Source organism: Rutidosis leptorrhynchoides, chromosome 10, assembly GCF_046630445.1.
Source record: "Rutidosis leptorrhynchoides isolate AG116_Rl617_1_P2 chromosome 10, CSIRO_AGI_Rlap_v1, whole genome shotgun sequence".
Lineage (NCBI taxonomy): Eukaryota > Viridiplantae > Streptophyta > Magnoliopsida > Asterales > Asteraceae > Rutidosis > Rutidosis leptorrhynchoides.
The window spans coordinates 32,960,362-32,988,166 of NC_092342.1; the positions used below are offsets into that span (position 1 = coordinate 32,960,362).

The 27,805-nt window shown below is 33.1% G+C and overlaps 2 protein-coding genes across 3 annotated transcripts; both read left to right on the top strand.

Moving 5' to 3' along the window:
• Window positions 1-756: 756 nt before the first annotated feature.
• On the top strand, window positions 757-8,532 carry LOC139872931 (N-terminal acetyltransferase B complex auxiliary subunit NAA25). 2 transcript variants are annotated; one of them, XM_071860865.1, is made up of 18 exons: window positions 757-951; window positions 2,215-2,371; window positions 2,450-2,568; window positions 2,668-2,742; window positions 2,871-2,964; window positions 3,060-3,178; window positions 3,827-3,897; window positions 3,982-4,117; window positions 4,206-4,381; window positions 4,501-4,703; window positions 4,791-4,921; window positions 5,015-5,091; window positions 5,173-5,247; window positions 5,494-5,806; window positions 5,890-6,028; window positions 6,491-6,531; window positions 6,677-6,934; window positions 7,644-8,532. In XM_071860865.1, the coding sequence occupies exons 1-18, from the start codon at window positions 805-807 to the stop codon at window positions 8,334-8,336; spliced, it is 3,024 nt and encodes a 1,007-aa protein (XP_071716966.1). In that variant the 5' UTR covers window positions 757-804; the 3' UTR covers window positions 8,337-8,532. The 2 variants fall into 2 exon arrangements, with proteins under 2 accessions (XP_071716966.1, XP_071716967.1); XM_071860866.1 differs by having other exon boundaries at window positions 6,680-6,934.
• Window positions 8,533-10,655: 2,123 nt separating this feature from the next.
• On the top strand, window positions 10,656-27,524 carry LOC139872932 (laccase-3-like). Its single transcript, XM_071860868.1, has 6 exons — window positions 10,656-10,742; window positions 10,837-10,988; window positions 11,126-11,370; window positions 11,467-11,595; window positions 26,342-27,268; window positions 27,394-27,524. Exons 1-6 carry the CDS (start codon window positions 10,656-10,658, stop codon window positions 27,522-27,524), a joined length of 1,671 nt encoding a protein of 556 aa, XP_071716969.1.
• The last annotated feature ends 281 nt before the right edge of the window (window positions 27,525-27,805 follow it).

Consider the following 27,805-nt stretch of genomic DNA (forward strand, 5'->3'; position numbering starts at 1 on the left):
GGTTGTCGAGAGCGGATGACCCCGATTGTCTCAAGAGTCAAGATGGATCCGTCCTTGATTATGAGAATTAACCAATAAATGATGACGTCAGATAATAATCAGATAAAAATAAGAAAAGAAGAATGTTTATGAGTTTAATTGAAACTTGAGAAGGACTAAACTATTATTACCATACTAACTATTAGACAACACTTATGAATAGTATCAGGGGTATTTTCGTCTTCTCACCTTTTTTTCCCCTTCTTTCTCTCGAGTAACACTACAAAAGCCCCCCACACTTTGTTCAAAAATTAAAATCGGCCCCCAACACAGGGGGTTAAAGCGTCAAATCAAAATTTTCATAAAATATCTTAAATAAACTCCACTCAAATATTCAACATGTCATATCTTCTAGCTCGCAACGAGTTAAATTTTTCCGACACCATCCTTAAACTCGAAATAATTTTATGAACACAATGTCACTAACTATACGCAAAACGGACACTTTTAAAAAAAGCTAAATATTTAAGGTACTTTTCATATATGTTGATTTTTCACTCGCGGGCTCCGTAAGTAAACACAATAAAATACATTAAAAATCGAACCCCCGTCTCGAAGCGAGGGTTCGAAAACTAGTTATGAAAACAAAAGGGATGAAAAATGTAAGTTTATCAAGCTAACGGAGTTGTATACCCGTTTCCAACTCCGTTATCTCTTCACTTGGTTAATTAAACAACTATCTTCCCCTAAGTCTCTTCACATCACGAGTCGCCGTTGTCAAATCAAATCAAATCAAATCAAATCATCAAAACCCTAATTACAAAAATGTCGTCGAAATTCGGTATGGCCGGCGGTATACCCGAACGAAGAGTCCGACCCGTTTGGGACGCCATCGATTCTCGTCAGTTCAAAAATGCACTCAAGCTCTCTACCGCTTTGCTCACCAAGTTCCCTAATTCTCCCTACGCTCTCGTAAGTTTTCATATTATTTTCTCATGTTTTGTATTAATTCAGATTCAGTACTTCAATATTTAATATTTTAATATGTATTTTAAATCATAGTTTCTAACAGTTATGCCATAGATGATTTGTTGTTGATTGTTAAGTGCCTCAATTTGCGTTCAATCTATTGCAATTATTCACATATATAGTGTTTTTTATAATAAATGTAGCTTCAATAAATTCATTGCACTCAACTTGTTATGTTAATAACAATACTGATATTGAATAATCTAATGACTCTGAACCTTGGTGTTTCCAGTGTACAAAATTAGTAAAAGTTGGTTGGTTAGTTTGTTTTTTATTTTATTTTTTGTTTAATTAAAAAGAAAAAGTATGATATGATATGTCTGTATAGATTTGGTAACAACACATAGATCGTGGACGACAGTGTAATTAATCATTGCCATACAATCATGAAAAGGGTGTATAATCGTTCGAAGATGTGTTAAATGGTTTTGTTTATTAAGCTTTTAGCTTATTCCTTTACTTAGGAAGTGATTATGCCGGAATATTAATTCAGTACTAGGTCATATAGTTTCTTCCACACAGGCAATACTTATCGTCTATCTTTTTTGAATTGAAAGTACTAATCTAGGTGGTCCTTTTGAGCTTGAAGCTTCTCATACAGATTATTGGATGAATGATTTAAAAATAGTGTTGAATTTGACATAGTATTTATCTTTCATGTTTCTTCTTCGGTTAAATGAATCAATCACACTTTTAAGTGTTTGTATTTTTTTGAACTGGAAGTAAAATTTTGGGCCAACAACGTCAATAACCTTCGACACTATGAGTAGAGATGCCATTTGTTTACCTATGGCAGTTTGCATTAAGTGAACTTTTAAGGTCCCATAAGCTTTTATCTTCAAAATCTTGATTAGACTTCATGTTTAATTTTATAAAGTACGGCAGGGTAGAACCTGTATAGATAAAGCAGTACACTAACGTATTGCTAAGAGCTTGCTACCATAGTAAGATAGTCTTGGATTCTTGAATAGTTGGATGAGTTTAAAAACCCTTCTTCAGAATTTGAAACTGATAAAGGGGGAATTTGTTTGGATTAAACTTTAATTTTTTTTCTTCTTTTTCCTGTGATAATGTTGGAATTACAATCTTTTAATTTCGAAGTTAGAACATATGGAAGGTGTGATGTGCGTCACCGTTTACTGGTTTGTCTGATTCTTCAATAGGAGCTATGAACTAAATTTGTAAAATCGTTCTAACGTGATGCAGGCACTTAAGGCTCTTATTTTGGAGAGAATGGGTAAATTAGAGGAAGCATTATCTGTCTGCATCAACGCTAAAGATCTTTTGTATAAGAATGAGTCGCTCTGGATTGATGATCTTACACTAAGCACATTACAAATTGTGTTTCAACGGCTTGATCATTGTTAGCATTTTTAATTTATTCCCCTTATATATTTATGTTTCTTGTTACACAGTATTAACTTATAATTCGAATCACCAGTGGACATGGCTACTAGTTGTTATGAGCATGCATGTGGAAAGTTTCCAACTAATTTGGAACTGATGATGGGTCTCTTCAATTGTTATGTTCGTGAATATTCTTTCGTGAAGCAGCAACAGGTTGATGGTATCCGAAATGTTTTCATTTTCGTGGAATGCTTTTAACATTTATGTAGCTGTTAGTGTTAATATTTAGTTTGTTCTTTCTTGTCGTTGTAGACGGCAATTAAAATGTATAAAATAGCAAGTGAAGAGCGGTTCTTGCTATGGGCAGTGTGTAGCATTCAGTTACAGGTAATTTTCTTATCACACACACAAATATAATAGCTATCTATACACACACACACACACACACACACACACACACACACATATTCCAACATTTATTCGTTGGTCATGCTACATGATGTTTGTTTTGATAGGTTTTTTGTGGAAACGGAGGAGAGAAACTTTTACAGCTAGCTGAAGGTTTACTTAAAAAACACATTGCTTCACATAGCTTGCATGAGCCTGAAGGTAATGGATATATCCTTATTGTTATTAATTATTAAAAATTTAAAGATAATAATAACCAATGCGTTATTGAATAAAATGAATGGTATTGGTTGCAGCTCTTAGTGTATATTTATCTCTATTGGAACAGCAAGCCAAATATGGGGATGCTTTAGACATTCTTAAAAGCAACTTAGGGTCACTTATCATGATTGAAGTTGATAAACTACGAATACAGGTACTATCTGGCTCATTATAACTGTTATTATCATTTATCAATACTATTTTTGCTATCTTTATTTGCTTACGGTTATTACCTTTTTGTTTACTGAACTTAATTCATCATTATACATGTTGGATGTTTTTAGCATGAGTATTTAGGTTACTTATTTTTTTTTTCTTTCTCTATTTTGGTAATGCAGACAATATTCAAACGTGGTTTAACAAAATTATCTTTCTACAAAAACAATTTGAAAACTAAAAACTGGATGTGAACTGTTATAATTGTGGTTAATATTCTAACCATTCTAAAATTGGTTTGTCTGTGCACGTGTTTAATTCTAAAACGGATTGGCAAACCTGAAAATGTCAAATTAAAGCTTACATTTCATAGCCGACTTTTCCCAAAATTATAGGTGTTCTGTTCACTTAAATGGTTTTGAGACATCCTTTTCTTATTGTACACTAAATGTAAACACAGGGAAAACACAATACAAAACATTGACAAACAAGATTATAATAATAAAACAAGGCCATTGTTACTATATGCTGTTTTATACTCCTATATCGTATAAGTTATAATACAGCTATGTATATGTATTTTATGGTATGCATGATGTTGTTGCATATCTTATATACTCGTGCTCTTTAACTTACAAGTTGACAGGGGAGGCTTCTTGCTCGGGCAGGTGATTATGATGCAGGTGCAGATATATTTCAGAAATTATTAAAGTTATGGTATGTATATGTATCTACTCTCAACTACTTCCCGTTGCTGATGCAAGCGACACATCATCACTAATTCATTCTTTTCACTTGTAGCCCTGATGATTGGGAATGTTTTCATTATTACCTCGGTTGTTTGTTGGAAGATTGTACTTTACCCACGACGGCTTATAGCCCAATTCAAGTGTCAACATCAGTAAACTGCGAGCACATACACCTGGCTGATGATGTGGTATGTATGAATACTTGTCGGTTAATGTTTGTTAACATGTATTTTTTGAAGTTTATTTATTATTATTTTTTTAAAAACGTGTGTGCAGTTTGATCATCGCATATCACGGGCCTCTACGTTTTTAGAGAGTATAATAGAAGAAGTGGGTAGTGGTTCTATAAGAGGCCCGGGACTTGCAAATCTTGAAATTGAACGAAGGAAAATAATATTTGGAAAGGGTAATGCTGATAAGTTCATGGAAGACCTTATTCTTTACTTCTCCAGGTATAAATTGTATAATACAGATGATCATCTTTCACCAAAGCATATTATGACTTGTATTTTTTTTTTTATTTTTTTTATTTTTTTTATTTTTTTTATTAAATTTTTTTTTTTTGCAATAGATTTGGGCATTTGGCTAGCTTTACAGCTGATGTAGAGGTTTTCCTTCAAGTTTTATCTTTTGACAAGAAAAAACTTTTACTTGAAAAGTTGGTCAAAAGCATTGGTCCTTTTTCAACCTCATCGAGAAATGTTCTCGGGCAACATATTACATTTTTCAAAATACGAGAACTTATTGGTGACACCTTTTCACTTCATGATGAAGGTATACATTTTTTTATTGATCTTGTAAAATTTTATTTTCATATAATAACTTTTTTTCAATAATACTTACATTATACCGTTTGTGCAGAACTTGTGGGCTTTGCGGTTCAAATGACTGAAATGTATTGTGAAAGCCTTCCTTTGTCAAAGGAGTTGGATGTACAAGAGACTATGCACGGTGAAGAGTTTCTATCTATGACATGCAATGTGTTGGTTCAGGTTATTTAACTTGCCTAATTTATTTATTTTATTATTCTCTATTTGTTCATTTCGATGTATAATTTGTGAAACTTATATATTGTTATTGTGTAGCTATTCTGGCGTACAAAACACATTGGATACCTGTTAGAAGCTATTATGGTGTTGGAACTTGGCTTGACAGTTAGAAGGTTTTATGTCGTTTAAAGATATAACATTCATCTTCATTGCCTACATATATTATAATATTTATAAAGTTTTCATTTTGGCAGATATGTTTGGCAGTACAAGATTTTGTTGTTACACTTGTATTCTTTATGGAATGCACTTCCGTTAGCATATGAACGGTATGATATTTCATGAATTGCTTGATTCAATATTATATGTATTATGCTAATGTTTGGCAAACGGGCCGGATTTGTTTTGGTCAAAACGGGTCATGGGTAGAACGGTTCTCAATTCTTAAACACGTTGGGTCGTGTCAAGACCCATTTTTCCCTAACGGGTTGGGTTGGGTTGGGTTGGGTCTACTTAGCCAGGCATATGTATTATGATATGCGTTTTAATGTCTTTTTGTTTGTTACTATTTTCAGATATAAATCATTAGATGTGAAGAACATCCTTCTAGAAACTGTCTCGCACCATATTTTTCCCCAAATGCTGACATCATCCTTGTTGGCGGATAGTAGTGATCTTTTGAAGGGTTATTTACGGTTCATGGACGACCACTTTAAGGAATCAGCCGATCTTACCTTTCTTGCATATCGTCATCGAAATTACTCAAAAGTGATTGAATTCGTTCAGTTTAAAGAAAAATTACAACATTCCAGTCAGTACTTAACATCAAAGGTTGAGGAGTCGATTCTACAATTAAAACGGAAAGCAAATAGCATTGAAGAAACAGAGGTATATATTATTCAACTCCCTGACACAATCGTGTTCTATTTGTAAGAAAATATTTAAATTACGTTTATTTATTTTTTCTCTAGGCTGTACTTGAAAGCCTGAATTATGGAAATGAGTTTCTTGATGTTGCCAATGAGATTCAATCCAAGAAGCTGACCTTTAATGAAGATCTGAAGCTACGGCCTTGGTGGACCCCATCATACGACAAAAATTACCTCTTGGGTAAGCATGACCTCTATCCTGATGCAGTCAATGAGAATATATATATATTTTTTGAGATGTATAAAGACTATTTCATAAATTTACTCGATATTTTAATCCGGCGTCAACAAAAATGGTGGGCGAGACATAATAACTGAGATAGTCCTTGTGGTTTGTAGCAAGTTGTTGAAATAGTCCTTAGGATTTTTTTACCGAGATAGTCCTCGTGGTTTGTAAAAGTTGCTGAGATAGTCTTCTTTACTCGACCGTCAGTAAAGAGGACTATCTTAGCAACTTTCGCAAATCATGAGGATTATATCATTTTTTTTCTAAGGACTATTTTAGCAATTTGCTACAAACCACAAGGACTATCTCATTAATTGTGTCAAAAGGCGAGTATACTAGTGTTATTTTCCTTCTGGGTCTCTTTGCATTGTGACTCCTAATTAACTCCATTGTTACAATTTTCTGTATTGCATGCAGGACCATATGAAGACGTTTCTTGTTATTCCAAAGAAAACCTTGTATGGACACTCATCTCTATCACTGTAACATTATCCTACTTCAATGATTAATCTTGTGTTTAAAGAAAGTAATAATGTTTTAATTTCATTTTGAAATTAATTAATGAATGCTTATTGTCTGGGTTCATTAATCTTCTATTTGCAGCAGGATGAAGTTAAACAGAGAGAAATAAAGGTGAAAAGAAATATAGAAAAACGTTCACTACTTCCACGTTTGATCTATTTGTCAGTACAATGCGCTTCAGCGTCAGTTAAGGCAAAGTCAAACATCAACGGTTTTGACTCCAAAGATTCTTCTGAGCTCAAGTGCTTGATCGAATCTTTCGCAAAATTTTTTGGGCTCGCATTCCAGGATGCAGCGGAACTTGTTATTGATGTTTCTTGCGGTAAAAAATCTATAGAGGTAAGAAACTACTAATTACTTTTTACTTCTGTCAAACGTTATCAATCTTTTTTCTCAAAGTAGAGTCAACTTAACTTTTTATAGAGGTGGCAAATTGGATGGGCCGGCAGGATGAGTAACAATGGGTCGGTCACCGGAAAACTTTTTGTATATATTTTTGATAAATAATTGTGTGTCAAATATTATTACAGCACGTATATTACAAGATAATCTAACTTCTTAGATATTTTAACCTCTTACATAAAAATGCTTAACGAGATTGTCACACATCATTTAATGTTCAGTGGCGGAATATAGTGTTCCTAAAGGGGGTATCTGACCCACTTGGATTTAACGGAAAAAAATGTACACTAAAAATTTTTTTTTAGTAAAAAATAAGATTTTTTTTAGTGTTTACATTGTTGAAAATAAAAAAATTAATTAAATGTACACCTGCCCCATCTGTATCCGGGTTCAAGTTCTGCCACTGTCAATGTTCAACTCTAATTTTAATTTCTTACAACAAAATGATTTACGAGATTTAATGATTTAAAAATTGTGACTTAGAACCTGTTTGCATTTTTAGCTATTCCCGTTATTTACGGTTAGTGATATTACGTGACCCAGTAAATCTGTTAGAAATTGCCACCTCACTTTGTAACTAATAGATAACTTTTGTTTAAGATTGGTAGAACATCTTAAACTTATATTCTATCTTTTTTGGGGACAGGTTTTTTCGTCGAATCTTATCGACTGGATGAACTTTGCAGTGTTTTTGAATGCATGGAACCTAAATTCTAATGAAGCAAATACATCAGATGGACATGCGTTCCCTATTAATTGGCAGGTCTTAAATACTTTATTAGAAAAATGCATTTCTACAAAAATAAATTCCACAAAATCATTACTATCGTCTCCCGGAACGGATCTTTCGATTTTGATCCAATTAGTGACCGAGCCATTTACATGGCACAACCTCATCGTCCAATCGTGTGTCCGATCATCTCTTCCTTCAGGCAAAAAGAAGAAAAAAGGTGGGCCTGTTGACCAGTCAAACACCCAACTCTCGCACGACATCAAGGAGTCAATCTCGTCGTTAACGGGTATCATGGATCAACTGAATAAATGGCTAAAAGAGCTAATTAATAAACCGGTTGACTTAGATGTTGAATTACTGCTATCGTCGCTTAATAAAGAACAGGATATTGGTGGGCCCGGAAAAGTAGTCAAAGTTCTTGAAAACTTGGTGTCGTCGGTTGATGAGGTGCAAGTGGGTGAGAGGATTTTTCGTGCAATTGGGTCGTGGAGGCCTATCGATGTTGCACGGAAAATAGTAACGGCACAACAAACTGCTCTGTCCGAGTTTTTAAATATTTCCGAGTCGAAATCTAAGGTTTTGCAGGCACTTAAGCTCCAAGTTTGAGTACACAATAAGCTTTGTCAATGAGATTCTTGTACACTAAGTGTTGCGTTTTATTTGCTTTTTAGAGGGTTGATTTTAGGGTTTTTACAGGTTTTTTTTGTATGATCACAAATTTTGTCAGACGATTTCAATTTGTTGTAAATTGATGGAATCTTAATTCAATTCCTCTCTTCTTTAGAGATTAATTTTTTGTTTATTATTTGTCTTGTAGATCTTTGTCTTGGGAAATGATAATAACTAGAAAAAGGAGCCCGCGCGATGACGCGGGGTTATTCATAGTTAACGGAGCGTATTATAGGTGTGTATATGTATTGAATGTAGTCCGATGTATTGAGCGTTTTTTTTAAGCGTCCGTTTCGCGTATAGTTAGTCCCGTTGTGTTCGTAAGATTTTTTTGAGTTGAACGGTGGGCTCGGAAAAATTTAACTCGCACCGAGCGAGATGATAGGACCCGCTAAAAATTCGGGTGGAATTTGTTTCTTTTATTTTAATAAAATTGTATATTTACATTTTTACTCCTGAGAAAATGTAAATATGAGGGGTCGTTGTGTAAATTGAGGCAAAGGTGAGGGGCCGATTGCAGTGTGAACGCATAGTCAAAACTACAATTCTAAACAATTGAAGCTACAAAATTCTTCATTAGTTTTAGTATATAGGGGTTCATGAGTTTTAGTATACAGGGGTAATAAGGTATGTCATAAAGATGAATCTGATGCATAAGTGTGTTGTAATGTTATACAGTATTTGATGGTTTGGTAGTTACTTTTTTTTTTTTTTTTTTTTTTTTGCCAAAAATAACAAAAACTATATAAATGAGGTCTTCATAAAAAAAAATGAAAGACTGAACCGAGAGAAACAAAGATAGGCAACCAGCCGGGCTCGAAACTAGTAAACGTCAAAACCCGACGTTAACTCCAACCGAGCTAAACCATGAACCCCACACTATCAATATACAGAATTAATTCTTTTTGACATTCATCAGAGCTGTCGGCGACAATTTTTGCATCTTTCCTTTTTATTTTTTATTTCTAATTTCTATTTCTGTCTCCTTTTGTTCTATTTAACTCTGAAATTTACATCCTATGTCCATATACAAGACAAGTTGCGCAAAGTGAAATATTGCTGTGTTATGAAACATCTGTAGTGTGACTTCTTTTGTGAATTATTAAAAAAATAGAAGGTTAATATGTAGTTATGTACCTCTAGCTTCCAAAAATTGTATAAAATGGAAAGTGAAAATAACAAACAAAATAAAATTGGAATACTCCGCAACATTTAGTAGTTACACCAAAACTTTCTTTAGGTTAGACAACTTGCCTAACCATGATTATTATTTTATCATTACTAAATTTTGATGAAACAAAGAAGCAGTTAATCAATGTTGACTTGGTATTTAAATAGTGGAGTATCAAAGACAGATTTTCCTTAAACTGTTGAGAAGTACGAGGATGTGAACCACCCCACACTCATACCAAATCCTAACCAAAACTCAGTATTAATTAATTATTAACTAATGTACACTCCAAAATGAGCCACTCTTAATACAAAAAAAATAAAAATAAAAAAATGATATGACAATTATGTCATCTGTTAATTGATATATTGATGATAATGTACTATCTACTGTATATTTGAAATTGTACTGTTTTCGTTTATTTTGTATAAACGTTAGTTCTTGATAAAAGCTTGTAAACATGATTCATCCTCAACCACATACACAAAAATGAGTTACAGTAATTTGGAGTTATATTATAATGAATTAAGTAACCAACAGATAAACATGCCAAATTTCATTTGCCTCTTATTCTTGAATGGTGAAGTCTCCTGAAAACACACTAAATTTCAGATAAAGTGGCAGATTAAGTGATAAAAAAATAACAATTTTTACTTCCCAAATTAAGAGTTGTACAAAAACAGATCATTAAGTGGAAAGTAAACATGACCTAAGTTAACTAAATTAAACATGTCAAAATTTGTGTGGGTTGACCCGACCCAGTCCAAGTCATTATGGCTCATGTGATGGGTTTTTTTTTTCCCAATTTTTTGTTACCTGTTAATCTGTCAAAAAGGATATTTTTGTACTAGTTCCATCCATGCATTACTACAAACATAAGTCTCCTGCTTCATATAATTAAAAAAAAAAACTATAAGCCTAGTGGTTGCACCAAAATCAACCAAGTTTTAACTCATAACAACCCAATCACAACACAAACTATGTGTATATAAACACCCCTTATCACCATCTCAACTCATAACAAATCTTCACTCTAAAGTGTTCATAAACAATATCGATCAAAAAACATAACAAGATACTTAAAAATGTCCAATTCCCGGGTTCTTTTCCTTACCCTTTTTCTTTCCCTTGCCCTTACTACATTTGCAGAAATACATAACTATGAATTCAAGGTATGTCGTTAATTCTTCATAATAATCATTAACATTATTATCCAAATTTTATTTTATTTATTTAAAATGAAACATATCGCTTTTCGTGTAACAGGTTCTTGAACAAGCTGCTAACAGACTATGTAAAAACCATAGAATTGTAAATGTTAACGGACAATTCCCAGGACCAACTTTAGATGTACGAGACGGGGATACCGTCGCTGTCAAAGTAACAAATGCTTGTAAATTTAATGTCACAATCCATTGGTAATACATAGTTTTTTTTTTTTCATCACTCTTTATGTGCATATTACATCATTGATTAGCAACATATAGGCCACTGTTATATATGTGCTATAAAGTTTTTTTTATTTTGTTTTTTTATTTATTTTTATTTTTTTTAGGCATGGAGTACGCAACCTGCGAAACCCATGGGCAGATGGGCCAGAAATGGTGACCCAATGCCCAATCCAGACCGGAGGAACTTACACATACAGAATCACCATACAAGGGCAGGAGGGAACATTATGGTGGCATGCTCATAGCAAATGGCTACGAGCTACGGTTTACGGTGCACTTATTATCCGTCCTAAGGCTGGTTCTTCGTACCCCTTTCCGACTCCCAAAGTCGAGTTTCCCGTCATTCTAGGTACATAAACTCGAGTAATCAGTTCTATCCAAGTTTCGGTTTTGATTACTTTTCTTATTCGCTTCACTGAATTTTTCAACGTTGATGATGAAACAGGGGAATGGTGGGACCGAAGAGTCATCAGTGTTCTACGACAAGCGTTATTCAGTGGTGCAGCACCGAACATATCAGACGCTATCACGATTAATGGGCAACCGGGTGATCTCTTTAGATGCTCCTCCCAAGGTTACTTTTCATATCATAAGTACTACTACTACTACAACTACTTCCGTCCCAATTTAACTGTCGTCAGACAAAAACACACAGTTTAAAAGAAAGTGACCTGATGCTGCGAAACGTAACCTTTATTTTGAACGGATTTGAGTTATTTTGTTACACGAATTGATTTCTTGTATATATGGTGTTTTAATGAATTCGGGTTGATTTCACACATATATAGGCAACTGGTCCTATCCGTGTAGTTTAGTTTATTGGTAAATCCGATTCGTTCCACAGGGAGATGGAGTGTTTAATGGTTTTTAATAGTCTTTGATGTCAAACTTAATTAAAGGGGGGTTTTGGATTAGGAATTTATAGTAACAGTAAAAGAAAATAACTTAAACTAATTTACTAAATAAAATAAAATTACAATATTACAAGAATTAACTTAAAAAGATACTAAATGAAATTATACTAATTATGATGCGACAATTTTATTACTAGATGATAATTAGTTAAAACAATAACTTTTAATAAAACTATATATTTAGAATTTTGTTTTGAGCAATTATAATATAAATTTATTTAAATTAACTAAATGACATGTTTTAATTAAAATTAATATAAACTAATAGGAATTATAATAATTAACTAATTATAAGCTAATTACTAATTTTAAATTATATTAATACTAATTATAAGATTAAAACATTCTAACCTAATTATAACCTAATTATAACCTAATATAAATTAATAACCTAATTATAAAAATATTCTATTCAAAACCCTAATTTTGACCTAAATTATATGAAACCCTAAATTTTAACCTAAAATATATGAAACCCTAAATTACATGATATGTTAATTATACGGAGTGATATGTTTAATTATACGGAGTGATATTTTTTTTTAGTGAATAATAATAATACGTAAATAATAATGATAATAATGATTTTACAATATATAAAAATAGGAGTGTTTACTTAAATGTGTCACCCCTAGATCCATGGATTGTTTTAAGTTTAAGCTCGTATTAAAATGTTTAGTAATAAACTTATATTTTCCTTTCGAAAAAATATAAAGTTTTGACTAACTGAATTAAATCTAATTTTCACCGGATTTTATTTAGTTAGTTACTAGTCCCTAAGTGTTTAAATTGAGACCCAACCCAGTTTTGACCTTCGCCAAAACCCAAATCATAACGGTTTCCCTTTTTACAATTTCACTTTTATGTGACTAGTGATATTACCCAAACCACCGAACTTTATTCCTAATTTAGTGTTAGTAAATTATTCATAAAACTCGTCTAAATCACTTTTAATGTTGAAGCTTAATTTATATAAATAAAAATAACTTTCGTTATTTTTATCTCATAAATTAAGTGACAGGGGTTAAATATCCAATTACATAATAATGGTTCATTTAATTAGGCTCAATATTAAAAACACTTAAGTTACATTTTTATTTTGCAAATGATAACAATCCATTTCACTAGGGGCTCTACATCTAAGCAACCACTAGGGAAATTTAGCTACTCATTATGCTAGGGTAAACATAAAAATAAAAATATACAAACATAATAATAACAATAATGATAATGATAAAAGATGATAACAATAATTTTAGTAGAACAAACTTACAAAAATCTTCACTCTTATTAACTGCAAATGGTAGAAATGGAAATGAAAACAACACCCTTTCACTCGCACAATAATACCCTTAATCACGAACAATACACCCTTAATATTTGAAACTATCCTAATCTTGACTTGAGAATTAAATTGGTACAGAAGCCAAATAAATACGAGATATTTAACGTAATATAATCGATACAGTAGTGAATAAATGGATATTGAAAGTGTTGACTTATAAAGTACGGAGTAACTATTATCTTTTGTTGTGTAGCTCAATGAAACCTATTGTGTGTGTATATCTTCTGTCTCCCCTTTCTCTGTTTTCCTCACTTCTTTATAGAGAACTAGTAGTAGCCTTTAATGATTGTTCTTCATATTTTAAAATCATATGGATGGAAAATTACTGTAAAGAGCTCTGCACTTGATAAAGAAATGGTTTTAAATTAAATAAAGTAGCCGTCCCATTTTCATTATGTGGCCTAACATTACAGTGTTATTATTTTTATCCAAAAGATGTGGTTAGGCATGCATATGCCACGTTGGTTGTCATCCAAAGTAATTAGGTGATCACATCACAACCAATTAATTTAAATTATCCATGAAGACCCATTACTTGCTATAGTAATATCTAATATCCCATTACTCTCTTGAATATTACAAATCATCGTTGTCTTGAGGAGGCGTGATGTTGTAGTCTTTTGTATCTCATTAGAAATCTTCATTTTCTCTTCATTTTGATCTTTTTATCATTAAAAATCCATAATGACATTTTATTCGACGCTTTGGACATTTAACCAATTACAAAACTGAAAAATACTCGAATACACAAAAATCATAACATTTTGGACTGATATTGCGACTAAAAATATGTATGAATTTAGCAACATCAAATTACCCCACACTTGAACGTTGCTTGTCCTCAAGCAATTACATCTTTTAAACAGAACCGGAACATTACATATTTTTCCTTGTCGAACATTAAATCACACAACACACGCTACACGAAATGAAACACACGCTATATGGAATAAGTTACACAACACAGTATTTATTGAATCACACGCACACCACACGAAACGAAATTCTGACAACAGAAACAAACATGAAACTCGTGATTAGGGTTTAAGAATTTGGATCCTTAGGGAAAATTGGACCTTGTGAAAACGTTTTATGATTTTATAAAATGTCATGCTAGTTTTTACACTAGACACGTTTTCCGGTTTTAACCTCAAATTCCGGTTGAGGGTAACTGAAAACCGAGGTCTCAGTCGGCGATTAGCAAGCTATCCGCCCCCATGATTGTAGTATCATGGAACTTGAAGCCAAATGTCCAAAAATAGTTTTACACAAATATAATTCATAAAATAGCATAAGTTTTAGAACAAAATTATATCGTGTCCAAATATCATCGGTGAACCATGAGTTTGCACACCTCAATTTGTTATGGCATATGTATGTTGACCGCGGTCAAACATAGATGCGGTTAATCTTTACGGAGATCATCCATCTGGGGATTAGATTCATTAGTCTTAAAAGCTAATTTGCATTGTGCCCCCCCATTGTACGAGACAGATCCATCTCATGGTTAGGATAAGTCTGACCACCAAAAACCCTGTTTGATGCTGAGGTTAGGTGGATTTCCAGCCGATTTTAGGGATGACTTTTCAAGATTTTTCGTCAACCTACAGCTGTTCTGGACTACATCTTCTAACATAAGTTAGCAAGTGTGTCAATTCGGAAGACTTTACTTCCTTACGGGATGGATTTGATTCATCCTCTATTACTCGTGATAATGGAATATTCAGGTTTATACATTCTGTAGCAATGATATCTGCAATAAACTTCAAAGAAACATGTGATAAATGGTTCTCAATATAAGGATTTATAAATTCTTGTTATAAATGGTTTTCTTTTATAAGTTTTAAACAAATAAACTTATGTATTTTTAATGTATGGAGACAACAATTTCGGTTTTTACACCTGATCTTTAATTGCTCGTAGTTACCTTAAAAATTGATTAGATACATTTGTTTAAAAATTTTCAAATTTTCATAAAAACCAATAACTTATTAGTTCTCGAGAATTTATATATTCCCACCCCACACTTAAGATTATGTAATGCCCTCATTACATAAAATCAGATAATAATGTATAAATTTGAGAGGACAAAAAGTGTAGAGTATTTGGAACTTCCTTTGTTAACCGATTTGGATTTTCAAATTGTTTTACCTATGATCATATCCAATGTTTGTATCACAATGTAATTTGATGTTTCGTTTCGTCTAATTGCATTTTCGTCTGTACCTGTCAAAACCATGTTAAAAACACACAAAATATGGGGTTTTAATTCAATCGTACAACACATTTTTTTACCCCACACTATATTTTCTTGCTAATATATAAAAATAAAAACATTATAAGTTTCAATACACACCAAAAAAAATTCTGTTATTACAAACTAATTTTTTTTTTTCTTTTTATATATATATATATATATATATATATTTTTATAACTTATAATCAATTAAATTTAAAATATCTTTTATAGATTTATATTTGTAACGGAAATTCGGTTTTTACACCTGTTCTTTATCCGTTTATAAATCTTAAAAATAAATTTATAAAATTCAATTCATTAATAGTTAAAGTTTTTAATGTTTTTTCTGAAGACAAATTCAAAAATAAAATAAAAACACTCTATTTTTGTGTTAAAGATATTAACATTTTTAATTTTAGAACAAGTACATGAAAAATAAAAGTTTAAACAAATTAAAATACACTCTATATTTTTTTTATAACTTAAAATCAATTGAATCTTAAAATATCTTTTAAAAATTTATATTTGTAACGGAAATTCGGTTTTTACACCTGATCTTAATCCGTTTATAAATTTTTAAAGTCAATTTATAAAATTCAATAAATTAAAAGTTTAAAGTTTTTATAGTTTTATCGAAAATAAATAAAATAAAAACAAGTACATGAAAAATAAAAATTAAAATAAATAAAAATTCACTCTATTTTTGTTATATACCCTTAAATCAACTAATTTTCAAACTTAAAACTTTGTTTCCTATCGTCTAGGTAGAGATTAATTTCGGTTGTCAAACCTATCATTATCCACGACAAAGTTTTACAAGTTATATATTTTTACGGTTATTGATAAAAGAGTATAATTTTGCAATCTACTACAGACTTTTAGAATTTAACAAATATTCTGTACAATTTTTGAAAAATAAAAATTCAGTTGTGACACCTAACATTTTTATTTTCAAAGAAACAAGTTAAACTCAAGGCGTTTCACCTCAATTTAGTAGAGAGGATTTTTTTTTTTTTTTTTTTTTTTAAATTTACTATTTAAATGATATCTTAAAAATTTAACAATTAATTTCGTGCAATTTGAACAACAATAATTCAGTTTTAACACTTTAACATTATCGTTTTCAATGAAAACAGGTTAAATTCAAGTTTAATCAATTTTAAATAGTAGATCTTTTTATAAAACTCACTGCAAACAAATATAAACCAAAATACACACAAAATAAAAAATAAAAATAAAATATGCACATACATACAATCGACGAGAAAAAGAATTAGATAGTGAACCCACGTTGACTCGCCTCGTAGTCGAGTCGTGAAATTTCGCTTCCCATTGCCTCGTAGGCGTAACCTCGTGGGTTTAAGAGGTTTTCTTCTAAACATTTGAAAGGCCCTTCTCGGCATAAAGTTACGTACTCAAAATTAGAGTCCGTTTGGTTCTTTGGGCAATCTCCAGAGTGAGCCGGTTTTCCACATTTTTCACATTTACCCAATTGACGTGCCCGACGTCTCTTAGCGCATTTTGATTTGCCTTTTCCATAATTTTTCTCATTATAATCTTGTCTCTCTTCTTTTCTCGTCGCATCGCATCTTTTCTTAATATCTAACACCACATCCCTTGGTAAAATCTTATCGCACATTAAAATGAAATGGTTGTAGATATATTGACTCCGCATCTTGAAAATAAAAAAATAAATACAAACCAAAAGAAATTAAAAAGGTAGAATGGAGGGAGAAGACTAGTTCTTTAGGGTCTGCTAGGGAAAGACCAATCTAACCCCACTCTTAAAGATAAAAATAATACAAATCGAGAATGGAGTTTAAAACCTTAGAGTTACCCTGAATTTATTTGTCCTTAGGGTAGAATGTGACTTCGTCTCTTTTCGTAGTGTTGATCCCTTCAAAGTATAGTTTTAGTCGATGACCGTTCACCTTGAAAGTTCCACCGTCTTTACCGTATAATTCTGCATATCCAGATGGAAAAACCTGTTTTATTATATATGGCCCAGTCCATCGGGATCTTAGTTTCCCGGGTGAAAACTTAAAACGTGATTGGAAGACTAATACTTTATCTCCCTGTTCAAATTCTTTCTTTTCTTTTAATCGTGCATCGTGCCATCTTTTAGTTTTCTCTTTATATGTTTTAGAGTTTTCATATGCTTGTAGTCTTAATTCATCTAATTCATTAAGTTGTAAGAATCGGTTTTCTCCGGCTTGCACAAGGTCGGTGTTACATTCTCTTAAAGCCCAATATGCCTTGTGTTCGACTTCGACAGGTAGATGACATGCCTTACCATAAACTAATCGGAAAGGTGTAGTACCAATGGGCGTTTTAAATGCGGTTCTAAATGCCCAAAGCGCATCATCTAGCTTTCGATGCCAGATTTTTGGATTGTTTTTTACCGTTCTTTCTAAAATTCGTTTAAGACCTCGATTCGTGTTTTCAACTTGGCCACTCGTTTGAGGGTGGTAAGAAGTTGAGAAACGATGATTAACTCCGTACTTTTTAAGCACTTTCTCGAGTAATTGATTTGTAAAATGAGTTCCACGATCACTGATTAATGCCTTTGGAATCCCAAAACGTGAGAAAAGGTTTTTAAGAAAGCTGACAACAACTCGAGCATCGTTAGTGGGTAGGGCTTTTGCTTCAGCCCATTTAGAAACGTAATCGACTGCTACGAGAATGTATTTACATTTGTTTGAAGCGGGGAATGGACCCATGAAGTCAATACCCCAAATGTTAAATACTTCGCATACTAGGATGCTTTGTTGTGGCATTTCGTCTCTCTTGGAGATATTTCCAGATCTTTGACAAGAATCACATGTTTTAACCATGTGGTGTGCATCTTTGAAAATAGTTGGCCAATAAAAGCCTGAGTCAAAGACCTTTTTAGCTGTATAGCTAGGTCCGAAATGACCACCAGCTGGGCCTTGATGACAGTGCTCCAATATTTGTTGAGCTTCTTTACCATATACGCATCGGCGGATAACTTGATCCGCTCCTATTCGAAAAAGATTAGGGTTTTCCCAGAAGTAAAACTTTAAGTCAGCAAAGAATTTCTTCTTTTGCTGGTACATTTGGTTTTTAATTAATACTCCTGCAGCAAGATAGTTTGCAAAATCAGCAAACCATGGAACTTCAAATTCGGTTTCTATTCTCATTAGAAACTCATCGGGAAAAGTGTCATGAATAACTGACTCGTCTAGTTTTTCTAGGTCGGGATTCTCAAGACGAGACAAGTGATCAGCAGCGAGATTTTCAGCACCCTTTTTATCCTTGATTTCTATATCAAATTCTTGTAAGAGAAGAATCCAACGTATTAATCTAGGCTTTGCATCTTGTTTCTTGAACAAGTACTTTAGGGCTGAATGATCGGTAAAAACAATCGTTTTGGATAACACAAGATACGATCTAAATTTATCGAAAGAAAATACAATTGCAAGGAGTTCTTTTTCGGTAGTTGTATAGTTAATTTGTGCTCCTGTTAGTGTTTTACTTGCATAATATATTGGTTGAAATTTCTTATCTTGGCGTTGTCCTAAAACGGCTCCTAGTGCGAAATCACTAGCATCACACATTAGTTCGAATGGTTTGGACCAATCGGGAGATACTATGATAGGTGCATTCGTAAGTTTATCTTTTAGAATGGAGAAAGCTTGTAAGCATTCGTCATTGAAATCGAATGTACTATCTTTCTCAAGAAGTTTAGTCATGGGTCGAGCGATTTTGGAAAAGTCCTTTATGAATCGTCGATAGAATCCCGCATGACCTAAGAAACTACGAATTCCTTTAACGTTAGTTGGAGGAGGAAGCTTTGAGATTACATCAATCTTAGCTTTGTCTACTTCCATTCCATCTCGAGAAATCTTGTGTCCTAAAACAATGCCTTCCTTCACCATGAAGTGGCATTTTTCCCAATTTAAAACAAGATTTGATTCCTCGCAACGAATTAACATTCGCTCGAGGTTTGAAAGGCATGAATCGAAGGAGTCTCCAAAAACAGAGAAATCGTCCATGAAGACTTCCATACTTCCTTCTATCATGTCATGAAATATTGCCATCATACACCTTTGGAAGGTGCCTGGCGCATTGCATAATCCGAACGGCATTCGTCGGTATGCGAAGGTACCAAATGGACAAGTAAAAGTTGTCTTGTCTTGGTCTTTTGGATCAATGGGAATTTGAAAATAACCGGAGAATCCATCAAGGAAACAATAGTACTCTTTTCCCGCTAAACGTTCTAGCATTTGGTCAATATAAGGAAGTGGGAAATGATCTTTCCTTGTGGCATCATTTAAACGACGGTAGTCTATACAGACTCTCCAACCAGTGACTGTCCTCGTAGGAACGAGTTCATCTTTATCATTAAGGACGACAGTTGTACCCCCTTTCTTGGGTACTACTTGAACAGGACTAACCCACGGACTATCGGATATAGGGTATATTAACCCGGCATCAAGTAACTTGATAACCTCCTTCTTGACAACTTCTTTCATGTTAGGGTTTAACCTTCGTTGCCTTTGTACCACGGGTTTAAAATCTTCTTCCATTAGAATCTTATGAGTACAATAAGCTGGGTTAATCCCAGGAATATCGGTTGTTTTCCAAGCAATTGCCCTTTTGTGAGCTTTTAGAACGGACATTAACCTACCCTTTTCGTCATCGGAGAGTTTTGATGAAATTATAACGGGTAATTGTGACGTACCTTGGAGATAAGCATACTCCAAATGTTCCGGTAATTCTTTAAGTTCTAAGGTTGGTGGTTCTTCCAAGGAAGATTTTATTCGGAACCTATTACCATCGGTAATTTCTTCAAAGGGTTCATCTTCCTTGAGAATTTCTTCCTCAATGTCATCTTCATCGATGACTACCTTCAACAATTCTTCAAGTTCAACCTCGACATCAAATTCTTCACTTTCACCCGTCGAGGTGAAATCCGAGGTGTCTACATTTAGTAATTCTTGCAATTCTTTTTCAACACAACAATCCACAATGTCTACCTTATAAACTTCGTCATCGGAGGAGATAGGTTGTTTCATAGCTTTATCAATATTTAAGGTAACTCTATCTTCCCCTACACCTAGACTAAGTTTTTTATCTTTAACACGCACAATCGCGTCAGCGGTATTTAGAAAAGGTCGCCCTAGAATTAAGGGAACCTTGCTATCTTCTTCCATTTCAAGGACAACGAAATCGGCAGGAAAAATTAAATGATTAACTTTAACCGGTAGGTTTTCGGCAATACCAATAGGATAGTTAAAAGTTCTATCGGCTAGGCGTATACACATCCTAGTTGGTTTTAGATCACCTAGGTTTAGTTTTAAGTATAGGGAGTGTGGCATAAGATTAATACTTGCCCCTAAGTCAGCTAATGCATCGTACATTACTGAATCTCCCATCAGACACGGAATAATGAAACTACCAGGATCTCCAAGTTTCGGTGGCATCTTTTGCTTTTGCAAAATTGCTGAGCATTCCTCATTGAGGAATGTGGTTGAAACTTCTTCATATTTACCTTTATCGGCTATGAGATCCTTGATAAACCTTCCATAATTTGGCATACCCGCAAGAACATCTACAAGTGGTACATTGATACAAATTTGCTTAATCATTTCGGAAAACTTGTTGTACTGTGCTTGTAATTTATCTTTCTTCAAACGTTGTGGGTATGGAATTGGATGTTTGTATTCTTTTAATGGCGGTTGAGTTTTAGGTGCACTTGTGGTTGGCACTTTATCCTCTTCCACGGAAGACTCTTTTTCGTTAGGAATAGAAACACGAGCAGGAGGTTTTGGAATATCGGGGTTAATGGTTAACCCACTTTTCGTAGTTATGGAATTTACTTGCTCATTCCTTGTTTGACTGTTGTTGGGATTCACTTGAGTATTTGAGGGGAGAGTACCAGGCGGTCTCTCTGCTAGTAACTGTGAAATCCTTCCAACATCTCTTTCTAAATTCTGAATCGTAGCTTGTTGATTTCGAATTTGCTGATTTTGAAGTTCCGCGGTTTGCTCGTTCCTAACCATAAAATCTCTCAAGAGATCTTCTAAACCGGATTTCTTCTCGGGTTGTGGTTGTGTAAGTGCTAATTGTTGTGGTTGGGGTTGATTGTGTTGGAAATTATTTTGATAAATTCGTTGAGGTTGATTACGGTTGTTTAGGTTATTATAACCTGGTGGTGGATTTCTTTGAATTTGATTTTGATTTTGATTTGGGTAATTTCGGTTATTTTGGTAACCTGGATTTCCTCCTTGATAGTTATTATTATTTGAACCTGAAGGTCCTCCTATTTGATAGCTGTTGATAGGAGGATATCTTCGGTTATTTGCTTCTATTGCTGGAAAATCGCTAAAATTCATTTCACCTTTTCGCAAGTAACCTAAGAAATTTGCTTGCTCTTCCATCGTTGCTTGATTACAATCTTTAGTAAGATGGGGACCTTGGCATAGTTCACATCCTACTCTGATAGCATGCATTTCCTTGGTTACTTTCTCAATTTGTCTGGCTTGATTTGCCATTTGAACTTTTAAAGAAGCAATTTCATCATTGCTTTCGATATTAGCAACGGTTGATGATCTAGAGAATTCTATCTCTTGATGCCAATTATGAGAATGGGACGCTAAATCAGCAATGATTGTATGAGCGTCTTCAGGTGTTTTCTTCATAACCGATCCTCCGGCTGCAACATCTATATCTTTTCTAGTTGCTACATTGACTCCTTTATAAAATATACAAACTTTTTGAAATGTACTCAACCCGTGTTGAGGACATATTCGAAGCATTTTGTTGAATCTAGTCCAAGCTTCATAAAGAGTTTCATTAGGTTTTTGTTTAAAATGATTTATATCACTTTGTAATTTTGCTGCTTTTGAAGCAGGAAAGAATTCTGACAAAAATTTGTCCATCATATCATTCCAGTCTTCAATATAGCCTTCAGGTAATGAGTCTAGCCAATCTCTAGCTTCATCCTTTAATGACCATGGAAAGATTTTTAAACATGCGACATCATCGGTGACATCCTTAATTTTGAATAGTTTGCAAATGCTTACAAACTTACGAAGATGCTCGTTAGCATCCTCGTTTGGAGCTCCACCGAATTGGCATGTGTTAGTTACCATGTGTAAAAATTGACCTTTTATTTCAAAGCCATCAGTCATCTCGGGTTGGATGATTGCGTGGCCTTGACCTTTTCTTGTGGCCTTCATTAATGCTTCCATCGTTAAATTTGTGTCAGCCATTTCTTCTTCTTCTTTAATAATTGGCTCTATGATTGGTTGAATTATTGGTTTAGAATCGGATTCTAAGGAAAGTGATTCTAAATTCTTAGCAAGAGTTTCTACGTCTTGAGCTCTTAAGCGTTCGTGAAGTTTTCTTTCGGGTTCAGGATGTGAAGGTGTTAATTCAGCGTTGGAGGAACGTAAGTTCATACATTAATTTATTTTATGAAATCACAACACTAAAGGTTTACCTAAGGTTACCTACTTGTTTCTTTGGGAAATTGTACAAAGAACTAAAGGATTTATTCAAAAACTTTGAACTTTCTTGGAAATGAATTTCCTCGAGAGGATCGAATAACATAAAAACAATGATAAAAACCCTTAAACAAACAGATTTTCCTTCTGATTTTGCCCACGTTTCGAATAGCCAAAAGATGCAGCAGAGGGGCAGGATCCTTCAAAGACCAATAAAATTGGTGATCCAACAACCCGGTCCACGTACAAATCCAACTACTACTACGAACCAGAAAAATTATCTATTTATTTAACTGCCAACTCCCCGGCAGCGGCGCCAAAAAGTTGATGCTGCGAAACGTAACCTTTATTTTGAACGGATTTGAGTTATTTTGTTACACGAATTGATTTCTTGTATATATGGTGTTTTAATGAATTCGGGTTGATTTCACACATATATAGGCAACTGGTCCTATCCGTGTAGTTTAGTTTATTGGTAAATCCGATTCGTTCCACAGGGAGATGGAGTGTTTAATGGTTTTTAATAGTCTTTGATGTCAAACTTAATTAAAGGGGGGTTTTGGATTAGGAATTTATAGTAACAGTAAAAGAAAATAACTTAAACTAATTTACTAAATAAAATAAAATTACAATATTACAAGAATTAACTTAAAAAGATACTAAATGAAATTATACTAATTATGATGCGACAATTTTATTACTAGATGATAATTAGTTAAAACAATAACTTTTAATAAAACTATATATTTAGAATTTTGTTTTGAGCAATTATAATATAAATTTATTTAAATTAACTAAATGACATGTTTTAATTAAAATTAATATAAACTAATAGGAATTATAATAATTAACTAATTATAAGCTAATTACTAATTTTAAATTATATTAATACTAATTATAAGATTAAAACATTCTAACCTAATTATAACCTAATTATAACCTAATATAAATTAATAACCTAATTATAAAAATATTCTATTCAAAACCCTAATTTTGACCTAAATTATATGAAACCCTAAATTTTAACCTAAAATATATGAAACCCTAAATTACATGATATGTTAATTATACGGAGTGATATGTTTAATTATACGGAGTGATATTTTTTTTTAGTGAATAATAATAATACGTAAATAATAATGATAATAATGATTTTACAATATATAAAAATAGGAGTGTTTACTTAAATGTGTCACCCCTAGATCCATGGATTGTTTTAAGTTTAAGCTCGTATTAAAATGTTTAGTAATAAACTTATATTTTCCTTTCGAAAAAATATAAAGTTTTGACTAACTGAATTAAATCTAATTTTCACCGGATTTTATTTAGTTAGTTACTAGTCCCTAAGTGTTTAAATTGAGACCCAACCCAGTTTTGACCTTCGCCAAAACCCAAATCATAACGGTTTCCCTTTTTACAATTTCACTTTTATGTGACTAGTGATATTACCCAAACCACCGAACTTTATTCCTAATTTAGTGTTAGTAAATTATTCATAAAACTCGTCTAAATCACTTTTAATGTTGAAGCTTAATTTATATAAATAAAAATAACTTTCGTTATTTTTATCTCATAAATTAAGTGACAGGGGTTAAATATCCAATTACATAATAATGGTTCATTTAATTAGGCTCAATATTAAAAACACTTAAGTTACATTTTTATTTTGCAAATGATAACAATCCATTTCACTAGGGGCTCTACATCTAAGCAACCACTAGGGAAATTTAGCTACTCATTATGCTAGGGTAAACATAAAAATAAAAATATACAAACATAATAATAACAATAATGATAATGATAAAAGATGATAACAATAATTTTAGTAGAACAAACTTACAAAAATCTTCACTCTTATTAACTGCAAATGGTAGAAATGGAAATGAAAACAACACCCTTTCACTCGCACAATAATACCCTTAATCACGAACAATACACCCTTAATATTTGAAACTATCCTAATCTTGACTTGAGAATTAAATTGGTACAGAAGCCAAATAAATACGAGATATTTAACGTAATATAATCGATACAGTAGTGAATAAATGGATATTGAAAGTGTTGACTTATAAAGTACGGAGTAACTATTATCTTTTGTTGTGTAGCTCAATGAAACCTATTGTGTGTGTATATCTTCTGTCTCCCCTTTCTCTGTTTTCCTCACTTCTTTATAGAGAACTAGTAGTAGCCTTTAATGATTGTTCTTCATATTTTAAAATCATATGGATGGAAAATTACTGTAAAGAGCTCTGCACTTGATAAAGAAATGGTTTTAAATTAAATAAAGTAGCCGTCCCATTTTCATTATGTGGCCTAACATTACAGTGTTATTATTTTTATCCAAAAGATGTGGTTAGGCATGCATATGCCACGTTGGTTGTCATCCAAAGTAATTAGGTGATCACATCACAACCAATTAATTTAAATTATCCATGAAGACCCATTACTTGCTATAGTAATATCTAATATCCCATTACTCTCTTGAATATTACAAATCATCGTTGTCTTGAGGAGGCGTGATGTTGTAGTCTTTTGTATCTCATTAGAAATCTTCATTTTCTCTTCATTTTGATCTTTTTATCATTAAAAATCCATAATGACATTTTATTCGACGCTTTGGACATTTAACCAATTACAAAACTGAAAAATACTCGAATACACAAAAATCATAACATTTTGGACTGATATTGCGACTAAAAATATGTATGAATTTAGCAACATCATGACCGTAACATCTACTTTTTCTTTCGTTTATACAGTTTTACATTTTACTTTTTATCTACTTTTGTTCTCGTGCATAAAGGGTATAAAAGAACTTTAACTTCTTATTCTTATCTATTATGAAAATGAACAATTCATTTGGGACATCCCTAAGACCATTTGTAACGGTGATAGGCGTTTCTTGCTCGTGTTTCTTGCTTTTTGCTCTTTTTTGATGACTAGGACATGTTTCTTTTTTGGGTGGAGTAGTGGTGGTGTTGGTTTTTGGTGTTGATTAGGAGTATTGTGATGATGTGTTAAAATATAATTGGGTTAAGTATTAAAAGGGGATAAAAATAATATTTTTAAATTAATAAAAAAATAATAAAAAACAAGAAACATATGTTTCTTCTCCCGTTGGAATCAAACATACACCTAAGAAACGCCTCAAAGAAACACACGGATACTTCATTTTGTGGCGTTTCTTTCCCTCCACATCACCACATGTTGGCGTTTCATTGTACGAATACAAGTAGTCTAAATGAAATACTGGACAATAATTTAGACGGAGACAATATTAATAAAAAAAACATATTTCCTCTTAATGTATATTCATCGGTTTAAAATCTATTTGCACGTGTTATATATAGGTACTACGAAACTTACTGTGAACCAAGGCGACACAGTTCTTCTACGTGTCATCAATGCTGCACTCAATCAACAACTCTTTTTCAGCGTTGCTAACCACAAACTAACTGTGGTCGCAACTGACGCTGTTTACACCAAGCAGTTTACCACCAACGTAATCATGCTGGGGCCTGGTCAAACAACCGATGTCCTCCTGACTGCTGACCAACAGCCCGGACGCTACTACATGGCTGCTCGAGCATACGCAACTGCTCAAAACGCTCCATTTGACAACACCACCGCCACCGCTATCTTACAATACAAATCCGCCACGTCACAACCAATTCTACCGCAACTTCCGTTCTACAACGATACTAACACCGTCACTGTATTTTCGAACCAAATAAAAAGTCCCGGTGAAGTATCAGTCCCGAAAAAAGTAGACGACAGTTTATTTTTCGCAGTGGGTTTAGGGTTCTTTAACTGCACACCTGGACCTAGATGCCAAGGGCCTAACAACACACGGTTTGCTGCTAGTATGAACAATGTATCTTTCATATTGCCGAAAAAAACGTCTATATTGCAAGCTTACGCACAAAACATACCAAATATCTACACAACAGATTTTCCTCCAGTTCCACCTGTGCAATTCGATTACACTGGCAACGTTCCACGTGGGCTGTGGCAGCCCGTTAAGGGAACGAAACTTACCAAGCTCAAGTTCGGGTCTAACGTGCAGATAATCCTGCAAGACACATCCATTTTCTCTACTGAAGATCATCCTGTTCATATTCATGGATACAATTTCTACATTGTAGGCCAAGGTTTTGGTAATTTCAATCCGTCACGAGATACTCCTAACTTCAATCTTGTTGATCCACAAAAAAGGAATACCATCGATGTCCCGGTTGGGGGCTGGGCTGCCATCAGATTTGTAGCTGATAATCCAGGTAAAATCATCAAATATAGTACTGTACATATTTTTTGACACAAACTTATAAAATTATCTAAAACACATTGTACATACATCAAATATATATATATATTCTTATTATGGGTGATGATTTTGTAACAGGAATTTGGTTTATGCATTGTCACATCGATACTCATCTTGTTTGGGGATTTGCAACGGCTTTCTTAGTTGAAAACGGAGTCGGAGAATTAGAGACGTTACTACCTCCTCCATTTGATCTGCCTCAATGTTAATTATTAACATCATTCGAGATCCATGTCTGTGTCATTAAGTTCTTGTGTTTACTTTTGGGTGATGCACAAACAGTTTTTAGCCGTACACAACCAATTATGCATCATGAAGTTGTACCGTACAACATTTTCAAACATGTTTAATTGTGTATGGCTCAAAAACTGTTTCATCACCCTTACTTTTTATCTTTACTTGTGCTTTATTTATTTTATTATTACTTGAACAAATTACACCCCATTGTTCATATGTTAATTTCAAGTTCATCATTATCAAGTATCAATTA